This window comes from Mytilus galloprovincialis, chromosome 9, assembly GCF_965363235.1.
Source record: "Mytilus galloprovincialis chromosome 9, xbMytGall1.hap1.1, whole genome shotgun sequence".
Lineage (NCBI taxonomy): Eukaryota > Metazoa > Mollusca > Bivalvia > Mytilida > Mytilidae > Mytilus > Mytilus galloprovincialis.
This window is the reverse complement of record NC_134846.1, coordinates 35,844,921-35,857,990: the sequence shown is the minus strand read 5'-3', so window position 1 is coordinate 35,857,990 and position 13,070 is coordinate 35,844,921. Positions and strand designations below refer to the sequence as shown.

Genomic DNA, 13,070 nt, shown 5'->3' with positions numbered 1-13,070 from the left:
AGAATGATTGTAAGGTGTACATGTCTAGTTGGCAGGTGTCATCTGACCTTGACCTCATTTTCATGGTTCAGTGGTCAAAGTCAAGTTTTTGAGTTTTGGTCTTTTTTTCTAATACTATATACAATAGGTCATTTATATTTGGTGTATGGAAATATTTTATGATCTATATGTCAGTCGTGCAGGTTTTATTTGACCATGACCTCATTTTCACTGTTCATTGCTCAGTGTTAAGTTATGGTGTTTTGGTCTGTTTTTCTAAAACTATAAGCAATAGGTCAACTATATTTGATGTATGGAAGAATTGTTAGCTGTACATGCCTGCCTGGTATGGTTCATCTGACCTTGACCTCATTTTCATGGTTCATTGGTCAATGTTTAGTTTTCTTGGTTAATATTAAGTTTATGTGAAAGTTGTAATAAAGCTTTATATTTAGGACTATCAACATAATATCAATGATTAGTAAAGAAGGCGAGACATTTCAGCGTCTGCACTTGTTCTAGTTTCAGGATAATAACTTGTGTATAAATATTTCAATTGCTCTGATATTGTACCACAATGTTTAAAACCACAAATAGAAGGTTTTGATTCATTTTAGGGGTTATGGGGTCAAAGTTTAGGAATTAAGGGCCAAAAAGGGGTAAAAAAACAAACAAATTTCTAGTTTCCAGGCAATAACTTGTGTGTAATTTCATGGATCTCTCTGAAATTGTAGCACAATGTTCCATATAACAAAGGGGAGGCTGGGATTGAGTTTTGGGTTAATTGGCCATAATATGTGAGAATAAGGGGTAAAAAAAGAAGCATTTTTCTTGTTTCCAGACAATAACTTGTGTTTAAAGGCATGGATCTCTCTGAAATTGTACAACAAGGTTCCATATACTACAATGGAAAGGCTGGGATTGAGTTTTGGGTTAATTGTTTCAAGGGGAATTCAAAACATTTTTGGGGGGGTGGCAATTTTTTTAAGGGTTTCAATTTTTTTTTCAAAATTTCTCAAATTTCAAATTTTTGAAAAGTTTCACGAAAAAATCTTTAATTGCACAGTATTGCGCTATAGATTTGTTAGATCTTGACATTTGTTTAGTGTCCGAAACCTATATTATTATAAAAATTTGATCACAATCCAAATTCTGAGCTGTATCAAGCTTGAATGTTGTGTCCATACTTGCCCCAACTGTTCAGGGTTCCACCTCTGCGGTCGTATAAAGCTGAGTCCTGCAGAGCACCTGGTTGAGATATAAGATTTGCTAAAAATGGTGGAAAAGGCTGAATCTGACATATACCTTTATATTTATTTTTATTTTTTCATCACATTTTATCAAGTTGTATTGAACGTAATTATCATAACTGACTTTTTATACTAATGTATGCAATGTATATGTTTGCATTTTGTTTGATTTTCATGATGAGGGCCTCAGGGAAGATTAGTTATATAGCTAACTGTGTAACCCTCTTAAAATAAAGTACTGTTGTTGTTGTTGTTATTTAAAATGGTAGTATTTTGGTCTCAAATCAAAAGATTAGAAATTTATAGTCTGCTTAAATTTTGGTAAATGACCTTTTATGAGCTATTCAAGTCTAATATGAAAAGGAAAATGGGTCAAATTGGGCATATGGTTTACCCTGTATCATAGGAAACAAACCAAGAACTCCAAACATCTGACACCTATTCCTAAACCTGACCTATTTATATCCTCAAATGTTTCTATAGTTACTCCATAGCCCTCTGCTTTAAATGTCATTAAATTATATCTATGTAAAATTTTTACTTTTAGAACAATTTAACTAATATATTAGATTGTTGCGATTATTTTGTAGAATTTTAAATAAAAGCACAAGTTGTAATAATGTATTAATTCAGCTTTACTGTAAATTCTGAAATTATTATTGCGATTATTCAAAAATGGACAAGAATGCAATTTCAATTATTGTGATTTAAGAAAAAATTATATACAGATCTCTTGTTTAGTTATCAAAATGTGAGTTCTTATTATTGCGATACTCACCATGCTCACTGAGTCGCATTATTCACATTAATAAAAACATTGCAATAATTTCTGAATTTACAGTATTTCAATTTTATATTTAGGTCAACAGAACCCAGAGAAAAACTGACTTCCATTACGTCTTACCTGAATACAGCTGAAAGATTTACGAACGTTGTCAATGTTATGCACCAAGAACCTGGACTTCAGTCTCAAAAAGTGCCAGGTGTTTCAAACGAATCTCCAGTGCCAAGATTATTGCTAGCTAACAATGATGGCAGGACTGCAATATCACCACAAGAGGATTTTACATCTGAAAATTTTCTTCCTCATTCTGAATTTAATAATTCAGTTCCAACAGAATTTAAACCCTCTATCACGCCTGGAAATTCGGATATTTTAAACCAAAATGTTCTTCCTCATTTCAATATTGAGAATTCAGTTCCAACAGAATTCAAACCCTCTGTCATGCCTGGAAATTCTGATGTTTTAAACCATCTTCCTCAGAATCCAACTCAGGGTACTGTCCCTAGATATACCTTGAATAATGCTCCCAATACTTTAGATACTGTTCCACATGTTCCAGGACTTTCAACAGAACCTTCTATAGTAATGATAAATGGCATACCACATAAGTTGTTTATATATAATCCACAAGGTGCAGATCAGAATACATCACCAATGTCAACGGTTTATTCCACTGCGTCACACCTGAATGCATCGAATACATTTTTACATGGACAGTCCTATGGACCGTCAGAAACACATTTTACTTCCTTGGCAGAAAATAATTCACAACAATCATGTATGCCTCAACATCTTATTACTAGTAGAGCAAATCCAGTTGAAGAAAATATGGCCACTTCCAGTTTTGCACAAGTTAAAGTTGAGAGTACAGTTGCGTCTGAAAATATCCACTTTTCTGCTGGACCAGTGAAATCTGAGAGTACAGATGCCTCTGAAAATATACACTTTTCTGGTGGACCAGTTAAAAATGAGAGAATACCGGTACCTATAGATGAAAATGTCCAGTTTGGCACAACGAGTGAAAATAACGTTGGATTTCAATTTAGACATGTATCGCAGGGATTAGCCAAACCAACTGGTACTGCTAACTATCAAAATATCAACAATCAGCCAGTTAGTATAGTCAAATTTGTGCAACAACAAAATACATTGCAGATGCAAGGAATAATGGAACAGACAAATGTCAACAATTCACAGCAACTTTTACAAGGTTTTTATATTATGATTTCTTATATGATGATCTGGGGTTTACTGAATAGAGAATTATGTGCTATAAAAACGGAAAACAGTTTGGACAGGCACTTAAAGAATGTGGCTAGGTTAAACAGGTTTGCTGGCGCCAAAGCCACCCTTAACCTGGGACAGTGGTGTAACAGTACAACATAATCCAAACTATAAAAATCAGTTAAATAAACCTATTTCAAGTAGCAGTTCACAAAACACCAATCAGAAAATCAAAGCCTGAACAACATATGCATGAAACCTATAAAAACAAACAGAGTATACATAGATACATAGACATGATTGTTGTTACAAACTTACTTAAGGTGGTACCCAACACTTTCACTAAAATTAATTTGGCTCGTTTAATTTTCATAAAATTTTGACAAAGTTTATACTTTGACACTTTAACAAAAATATAAAAATTTATTTAAAATTTTTTGAACCAACCGTTTTGTCAGAAAAATTACACTGGTTAAATAGCAATTTGTCAAACACCAATTTTGATCATTGAGAAGCTTAATATTCCTTTTACAACACAACTTAATTAAAACATTTAGCTGACTTTACAGAGTTATCTCCCTGTAGTGATAGGTACCACCTTAAATATGATTTTATTAGACTGCAAATGCAAAATAGGACAGCAACACTTACAGTTTAATGGTCTAGTATCCAATTTTATCAAATTCACAGGTGAATTAAGTACTTTTAATTCAGAAATTATTGCGATGTTTTTATTATTGTGAAAACTGCGACAGGGTAATAATCGCTATAATTTTAACTTGCATTTCAAACTTTTTATTTGAATTAAATAGGATTTTTCTACATATTTTTCTACATATCGCAAAAATTAAAATCATATTTTAGTCTAAAATGATAAAATCGCAATAATAAATGCACACAATAATTTCTAAATTTACAGTACACTGTAAAGGTCTGCAGTTCCTCACCACTGATAACACCCATCGTGTTACTCCTGTAAATGAGTCATATCTAGTTATTTGTAGAAGTATAAACTCGGCCATCAGTTCCATGGGAGTAATTCTTGTCATTCTTCTAGTATATGGTTTTGAATTAAGACTTACCACTTGTTAGTTTAAAAGGTAAAAAAAAGTATTAGTCCAAACAAAATATTATTAATTTACAAATATTCAGGCATACTTAACAAAATGAAAATGGCAATTACAATTACAACTATCTCCAGTTATCCATTTAATTTAAGTAATGGGATGGTTTATTTAAAGATTTTAACTTTTTTTTTAGGTGCTGCATTAAGTCAGATGATAACACCTGTATTAGAAATGAAAGATGGTAAAGTGCAATTAAAACTCTGTCTGAGGTATGCACTTTAATGTTATCATATGCAAAAAGTAACTAACAATACACATTGAGGCAATAATAGTAACTTACAAAGTTATGTAAAAGAAAGGTACTGCAATCAGCAGTTTATGTGACGAAAATTATCATGATCTATGAAGATGTCAATCAAATCTTTAGCACTTTTATAATAAGGAAAGTAAAGCATTATAGAGGAAGCCCAATTTAACACCTGTGTTTAGTTCCAATACATTTTACATTAAATTTTATTTGCAGGTATTCAAATCAGTTTTGCATGAAATTTTACAAAAATATAAAATAAATCATAAAATTTTCAACAGTACTGTGTAATGTTTGAAAGAAATGTCAAGTCTCCACAAAAATCATTAAAATATTTTCTTATTACATTTAATTATCATTCTTTTTTTCCTTGTAAGAATAAATCTATGATCCTTTATTGGTTAAAAACCACATGAACCAGCCATCATAACACATTGTTATCAAAATTATAATATTCCCACTCAGGGAAAAGAGGAGATTAGAGGGGGGATACAGATTTACTTCTATCCATACATACCACAAATTTCTCTTCAAAGTTCTCAAAGGAACTACAAAACAGAGCTTCCTGAATGTTAGTAGCATTCTTCATATGATAGATATATAGAAGATGTGGTATGAGTGCCAATGACACAACTCTCCATCCAAGCCACAATTTATAAAAGTAAACCATTATAGGTCAATTTACGGTCTTCAACACAGAGCCTAGGCTCACACCGAACAGCAAGCTATAAAGGGCCAAAAAAAGGACTAGTGTAAAACCATTCAAATGGGAAGAACAGTCTAATCCATATAATAAATGAGGAACACTTATGAACCACATCTCACTGTTACAAACGACAACTACTGAACACCAGATAGCCTTAGTAGGCTTTATATCTGCAATATAAAATATTTTCATTCTGTCAAAACAAGCACTGGGGAGAAATTTCTTCACTAAAAACAGTAGTAAGCAAAAGAACAGTAAAAAAATTTAAACCTACCAAAGTGTTGCAGATAAAACCTATCTTTATTACAGACAACCAAATCAGATAGCTGGAGGACAGATCCAAAGTCTGCACAATAATTTTGTATCATTGCCTTTAAAATCAGTTAATGAAAGGGATCAACACCAGACTATGCAAAATACAACTCAGACAAGCAACTTAGCAGAAGTCACAGTATTGCCAGGTATGGTTACATCTTCTGACATCAGACTCGGACTTCTCTTGAACTGAATTTTAATGTGCGTATTGTTATGCGTTTACTTTTCTACATTGGTTAGAGGTATAGGGGGAGGGTTGAGATCTCACAAACATGTTTAACCCCGCCGCATTTTTGCGCCTGTCCCAAGTCAGGAGCCTCTGGCCTTTGTTAGTCTTGTATTTTTTTAATTTTAGTTTCTTGTGTACAATTTGGAAATTAGTATGGCGTTCATTATCACTGGACTAGTATATATTTGTTTAGGGGCCAGCTGAAGGACGCCTCCGGGTGCGGGAATTTCTCGCTACATTGAAGACCTGTTGGTGACCCTCTGCTGTTGTTTTTTATTTGGTCGGGTTGTTGTCTCTTTGACACATTCCCCATTTCCATTCTCAATTTTATGATCTTTATTTACATTTCTGCAGAGGGCATGGTGTTGAGAGGCCCCCATGGGGTGTCCAAGTAATCACATAATCATAAATATTGGAAGAAAAATGATTGCAATTTGTTGTTTCTGGTTTCAGTTTTAAAGAAAATTAACACAAATGTAATGTTTAACATTGATTGAATTAAAAAGGTTTTTTGGTATAACTTTTTATTAAGTTTCATTATTTTTTTTTTTTAATTGTTGCGATTTTTATGCCCCACCTACGATAGTAGAGGGGCATTATGTTTTCTGGTCTGTGGCTCTGTTCGTTCGTTCGTCTGTCCGTCTGTGCGTCCATCGTCCGTTCGTCCCACTTCAGGTTAAAGTTTTTGGTCAAGGTAGTTTTTGATGAAGCTGAAGTCCAATCAACTTGAAACTTAGTACACATGTTCCTTATGATATGATCTTTCTTATTTTAAAACAAAATTAGACTTTTGACCCCATTTTCATGGTCCACTGAACCTAGAAATTAAAAGTGTGAGTTTCAGGTTAAAGTTTTTGGTCAAGGTAGTTTTTGATGAAGCTGAAGTCCAATCAACTTGAAACTTAGTACACATGTTTCTTATGATATGATATTTCATATTTTTAAACTAAATTAGACTTTTGACCCCATTTTCGTGGTCCACTGAACATAGAAATTAAAAGTGTGAGTTTCAGGTTAAAGTTTTAGGTCAAGGTAGTTTTTGATGAAGTTAAAGTCCAATCAACTTGAAACTTAGTACACATGTTCCTCATTAGTTGATCTTTTTACTTTTAAGGCCAAATTAGATTTTTTACCCAATTTCACGGTCCATTGAACATGGAAAATGATAATGCGAGTGGGGCATCCGTGTACTTTGGACACATCCTTGTTTTACAGAAATATATATTGAACACAATATTTTTTAGACAACTTTGAAAACTACTTTATAAATTATATTCCTTGGAAGCACTTTTCCTGATTTACCTTCATGAGGACTTTCAGTGTCGGGAGTGGTAGAAACTTTTTTATCACTTACTTTTGGTATCAAAACTGTTGAAAACTTAGTCTTTTTGATGATAAAAGAATATTAATAGAATCCATTCAAAAAATGCAATATTTTATATTTTGATATTAAATGTATTTGAGAAAATTTAATTGTTTAAAGTGCAGATCTTTGTCAAATGAAAACAGCGAGATTAAGGTGGCTCGGGCCTATTCGAAGTTTCTATCAGAAGAGCTGTATTTTTGGTTATTTTATTCTTTAAAGAAAATGAATCAAATTGGTCGAAAAAAAATAGGGGGTCACGGACCATTTAGATCAAAATTTTACTTTTAAACAGGTATGTAAATGGGACCATTTTTCGATGAAATGATAGGGAAAATACAGGTGTTGACATATTTTTATCGGAATATCAAAAAAACGTTCTATGACAATTTGTCCAAAACTGTTATATGAAAAGCTGGAATATAGCTTCAAAGAATGAGCTAATAAAAACATAGGTCACCGATAAGGAAAAAAAAATATTTTGCCTTAAAACCCAAATTTTGGCGGGAAAATGGTGAAAATGGGTGAAATGTCATTTTGACCCTTTAACAAATACGGATAATAACGAAAATATTCTATAAGTCACATAACTACAATAATTGAACATTTCTAATCAATCAAAATATTTTAAAAAATATATCGAATTTGCGACAAATACTTTTGTAATTCATGCGTGAAATTATGCGCAGTCGAATAGTCCCGAGCCACCTTAAATATAAATGTCATTCACAATGGACAATTAAATTAATATATGAAGTATAAATTTTACTCCCCCAAATGCCAGTCTGGACAATTAATTACTCTTAAATTAAACCAGGGGTCTCCATGACCTGTTTTATGATGGTGCACCACCATCTTTTAGATATCTTCTGCCACCATCAAATTAAGGTTCCCTACCATTATCTTAAGTGTTCATCAAATGATCCACACCATTGTCAAAATTTGTGTCATTGTTTTTCTAGCAGTCATTTTTGTAAGCAATTATAATCAATTGCATGTATTTGCATAACCCTTAGGCTTTTTTAATTATAATTCAAATGGTCCTGATAACAGTTTTATGAGGGAAATCCGGCTAAAGATCCCTAATACGGTGCTTTGCTTTTGCACCAATTGGCATTTCATTTGCGCCAAAAAAATCTTTCATTTGTGCCACAAACCATATTTTATTTGTGCCATTAATAAAACCTTTCATTTGCGCCATTTTACAGGTAAATATAGATAAATGCAGGTATATAGTCAAGGAAGCATTTTTATACCCCATGCAACGAAGTTGCAGAGGGTATAATGTTTTGACCCGTCAATCCGTCCCAGTCCGCGTCTGTCAGTCCGTCAGTCCTGTTTCTTGTCATCGCAACTCCTCTCAAACCACACAACAGAATTTCATGAAACCTTTTTAGATAATAAGGACATAATATGTAGATGTGCAAATTGACAGGAAATTACAATTCAATTTTTTTTCTAGGAGTTACGCCCCTTTAAATTTATTTGCTTTAATGTACTACTGCAACAGTTTTTCATCCCAACTCCTCTGAAACCACACAACAGAATTTCACGAAACCTTTTTAGATAATAAGGACATAATATGTAGATGTGCATATCGACAAGAAATTACGATTAATTTTTAATGGCCATACAGTTTTACCCTTGTTCGAAATTCCGAAATTCTGTAATTACGTCATTCCACAACAAACCATTATACAGAGTTTTTTTCTGAACACCTTTAGACATTGGGCTGATTTTTGGTATGTGAGTTACCCATGATATAATTTGGGTATGTGAGCTAAACATGATGACTTACAGATCAAGTTGAAGTTTCGTTTCGCTCCGCTAATTTTTGTTAAAATTAAGGGTTTACAACTTTGAAAATTGTTAAAAATCACAGTTATATGGAATTTTTTTCTATACATACACCTCCAGATGTTGAGCTGTTTTATGATATGTAAGACAATACCATAATGTTTGTGTCCACATGTGTTATTATAATTGCAGATTTTTCAACTTTTTGAGACGGGTCATTCGTGTTGCTTTGACGCATCTAGTTTTTCTAGGAGTTGGGCCCCTTTGAACTTATTGGCTTTAATGTACGTAATTATTAGCAAATGCTAATACAGATTTTGTTCTGATATATGAATTTTAAATTATGATACCAAGAAAAAAGTTTATCAGGTAAAACATGTGCTGTTATATATAGACTAACGCAATCAGCATTCCCCTTTTTAAACAAGCACAAAGTAAGAAGTAAAAAACAATATTTTATAATAAATGTCTATACGATATGTCAATCTACAAATTACCAAGAAATAAACATACTATAATAATCTTGTTTTTTGCTTTTTTAAATCAGATATGCTAAATCATAAGAAAAGAAAAAGAAAAGATACACATTTAGAATCTGAAGGTAAATATAATTATAGAAAAGTGAAGATACTGTCCTAACACATATAAAACATATAACCCATAACACTGCTCTGATCCTGGACTTCACAAAGATATTATTGATTCCTTGCTCATAGCAGTCCTGACACATTTAAAACATATAACCCGTAACACTGCTCTGATCCTGCACTTCAGAAAGATATTATGTATACCTTGCTCATAGCAGTGCCCACACATTTAAAAACATAAAACTTATAACACTGCTCTGATCCTGCACTTCATAAAGATATTATTTATACGAGACATCTTCCATTTAAAAGTGCACCAGTGTCCGTCAAATATCTAAATGGGCTGGAATAAACTAATTACAATTCCAATAAACATTCCCAGAGTGTTTGGGGATTTGTGTGTGACATATTGAACAATGAAAAATTACTTTAAAAAGAATATGAGTAATTATTTACAATTTATTAGATAAAATTATGTTGAATTTGCAACAACTTTGACGGAATTATGCTACCGTAATTTATGAGGTCGTATTTGAGGTCAACAACTGTCTGTAACCTATTAAAATTACGACTATTCATGTTTAAGGTATATTTCTTCACATGTCAACCAATCAATAATGGTTCTTTTTAATCACTGGATGATCATAAATATGTCAATTTTTTTATTTGAAAATCGATCTTTTCAAAACAACCGTTCTGTCAGCAATTTTGACGTTAGCAATCTTTTTTAAACACATGTGAAAAGTTGGCTATATAAATAACTATTCCTGCTGATTCCTGTTTCAAAAATAAACGACCACAAAGACTATAAATATGCATCAATCGAACCATATATTTTTGTTGGCAGTATATTTATCAACATAAATAATTTTGCGATCGTCTTTTCTGTCAAAGTTAAGGACTGACGTTAGCAATGTTCAACTTTGACTTTCGGTATCATTCAGTGCAATAATAAAACAATTGCCGCTTGGGGCGCTTCAAAAATACGTCAAATAACGAAATTCATGGGCGGTGATTGTCAACATCAACAGGTAAGCAGTAAACTTTTTATTTTTCATCTGTCTGTCAATATTTTTTGACATTAGCAAATAATGACGATTGAAACATGTTATTAAAAATATTATTTCTAACAGTTCCTGTAACCATCCACATACCATCCTGTATACATTTATAAGAAATAAATCGCCTCGGAAGCACATGGGGAATGATTTGTGATTGCGATCGTCAAAATTTTTGACAGATCTTAATTTTGCGATCGTCAAATTTTGACAGATCTTAATTTTGCGATCGTCAAATTTTGACAGATCTTTATTTTGCGATCGTCAAATTTTGACAGATCTTTTTTGCCAATTGTCATATTTTGACGGACAATACTCGTTCATTTGTCAGAATTTGACAGAAATTCTTTTGCTATCATTTTAATATGACAGACGGTCATTTTTTGTCGAGCCTGCAACTTTTGTTGCAGAAAGCTCGACATAGGGATAGTGATCCGGCGTCGGTGGCTACGGCGGTGGCGTTAGCTCACTTCTTAAAAGCTTTATATTTTAGAAGGTGGAAGACCTGGATGCTTCATACTTTGTATATAGATGCTTCATGTTACGAAGTTTCCGTCAGTCACATGTCCAATGTCCTTGGCCTCATTTTCATGGTTCAGTGACCACTTGAAAAAAAAGTTCAAATTTTTTGTAATGTTGAATTCTCTCTTATTATAAGTAATAGGATAACTATATTTGATATGTGCGTACCTTGCAAGGTTCTCGTGTCTGTCAGACAGTTTTCACTTGACCTCAACCTCATTTCATGGATCAGTGAACAAGGTTAAGTTTTGGTGGTCAAGTCCATATCTCATACTATAAGCAATAGGGCTAGTATATTCGGTGTATGGAAGGACTGTAAGGTGTACATGTCCAACTGGCAGGTGTCATCTGACCTTGACCTCATTTTCATGGTTCAGTGGTTATAGTTAAATTTTTGTGTTTTGGTCTGTTTTTCTCATACCATATGCAATAGGTCTACTATATTTGTTGTATGGAATGATTGTTAAGTGTACATGTCTAACGGGCAGATGTCATGTGACCTTGACCTCATTTTCATTGTTCAGTGGTCAAAGTTAAGTTTTTGAGTTTTGGTCTTTTTATCTAATGCTATATGCCATAGTTTTTTTGGTATAAACTTTTTATTAAGTTTCATTTATTAATTGTTGCGATTTTTTGACAGAAATATGTATTGAACACAATATTTTTTAGACAACTTTGAAAACTACTTTATAAATTATATTCCTTGGAAGCACTTTTCCTGATTTACCTTCATGAGGACTTTTCAGTGTCAGGAGTGGTAGAAACTTTTTTATCACTTACTTTTGGTATCAAAACTGTTGAAAACTTAGTCTTTTTGATGATAAAAGAATATTACATAATAGAATCCATTCAAAAAATGCAATATTTTATATTCTGATATTAAATGTATTTGAGAAAATTTACTTGTTTAAAGTGCAGATCTTTGTCAAATGAACATAGCGAGATTAAATATAAATGTAATTCACAATGGACAATTAAATTAATATATGAAGTGTCAATTTTACTCCCCCAAATGCCTGTCTGGACAATTAATTACTCTTAAATTAAACCAGGGGTCTCCATGACCTGTTTTATGATGGTGCACTACCATCTTTTAGATATCTTCTGCCACCATCAAATTAAGGATCCCTACCATTGTTAAATTATCTTCCGCGTTCATCAAATGATCCACACCATTGTCAAAATTTGTGTCATTGTTTTTCTAGCAGTAATTTTTGTTAGCAATTATAATCAATTGCATGTATTTGCATAACCCTTAGTTTTTTTCTAAACATCTTTAGATATTGGGCTGATTTTTGGTATGTGAGTTACCCATGATGTAATTTGGGTATGTGAGCTAACCATGATGACTTACAGATCAAGTTGAAGTTTCATTTCGCTCCGCTAATTTTTGTTAAAATGAAGGGTTTACAACTTTGGAAATTGTTAAAAATCACAGTTATATGGAATTTTTTTCTATACACCTCTAGATGTTGAGCTGGTTTATGATATGTAAGACAATACCATAATGTTTGTGTCCACATGTGTTATTACAATTGCAGATTTTTCAACTTTTTGAGACGGGCCATTCGTGTTGCTTTGACGCATCTAGTTTTTCTAGGAGTTGGGCCCCTTTGAACTTATTGGCTTTAATGTACGTAATTATTAGCAAATGCTAATACAGATTTTGTTCTGATATATGAATTTTAAATTATGATACCAAGAAAAAGGTTTATCAGGTAAAACATGTGCTGTTATATATAGACTTACGCAATCAGCATTCCCCTTTTTAAACAAGCACAAAGTAAGAAGTAAAAAACAATATTTTATAATAAATGTCTATACGATATGTCAATCTACAAATTACCAAGAAATAAACATACTATAATAATCTTCTTTTTTG

The 13,070-nt window shown here is 32.5% G+C and overlaps 1 protein-coding gene across 1 annotated transcript in view; it reads left to right on the top strand.

Moving 5' to 3' along the window:
• Positions 1 to 13,070, top strand: part of LOC143046543 (uncharacterized) — a 43,605-nt gene that overhangs the window by 18,957 nt on the left and 11,578 nt on the right. The window contains exons 10-13 of the mRNA XM_076219700.1: positions 2,091 to 3,223; positions 4,498 to 4,573; positions 5,627 to 5,778; positions 9,569 to 9,622. Of these exons, the coding sequence (XP_076075815.1) occupies positions 2,091 to 3,223; positions 4,498 to 4,573; positions 5,627 to 5,778; positions 9,569 to 9,622 (1,415 nt within the window). The remainder of the gene's footprint in view (positions 1 to 2,090; positions 3,224 to 4,497; positions 4,574 to 5,626; positions 5,779 to 9,568; positions 9,623 to 13,070) is intronic.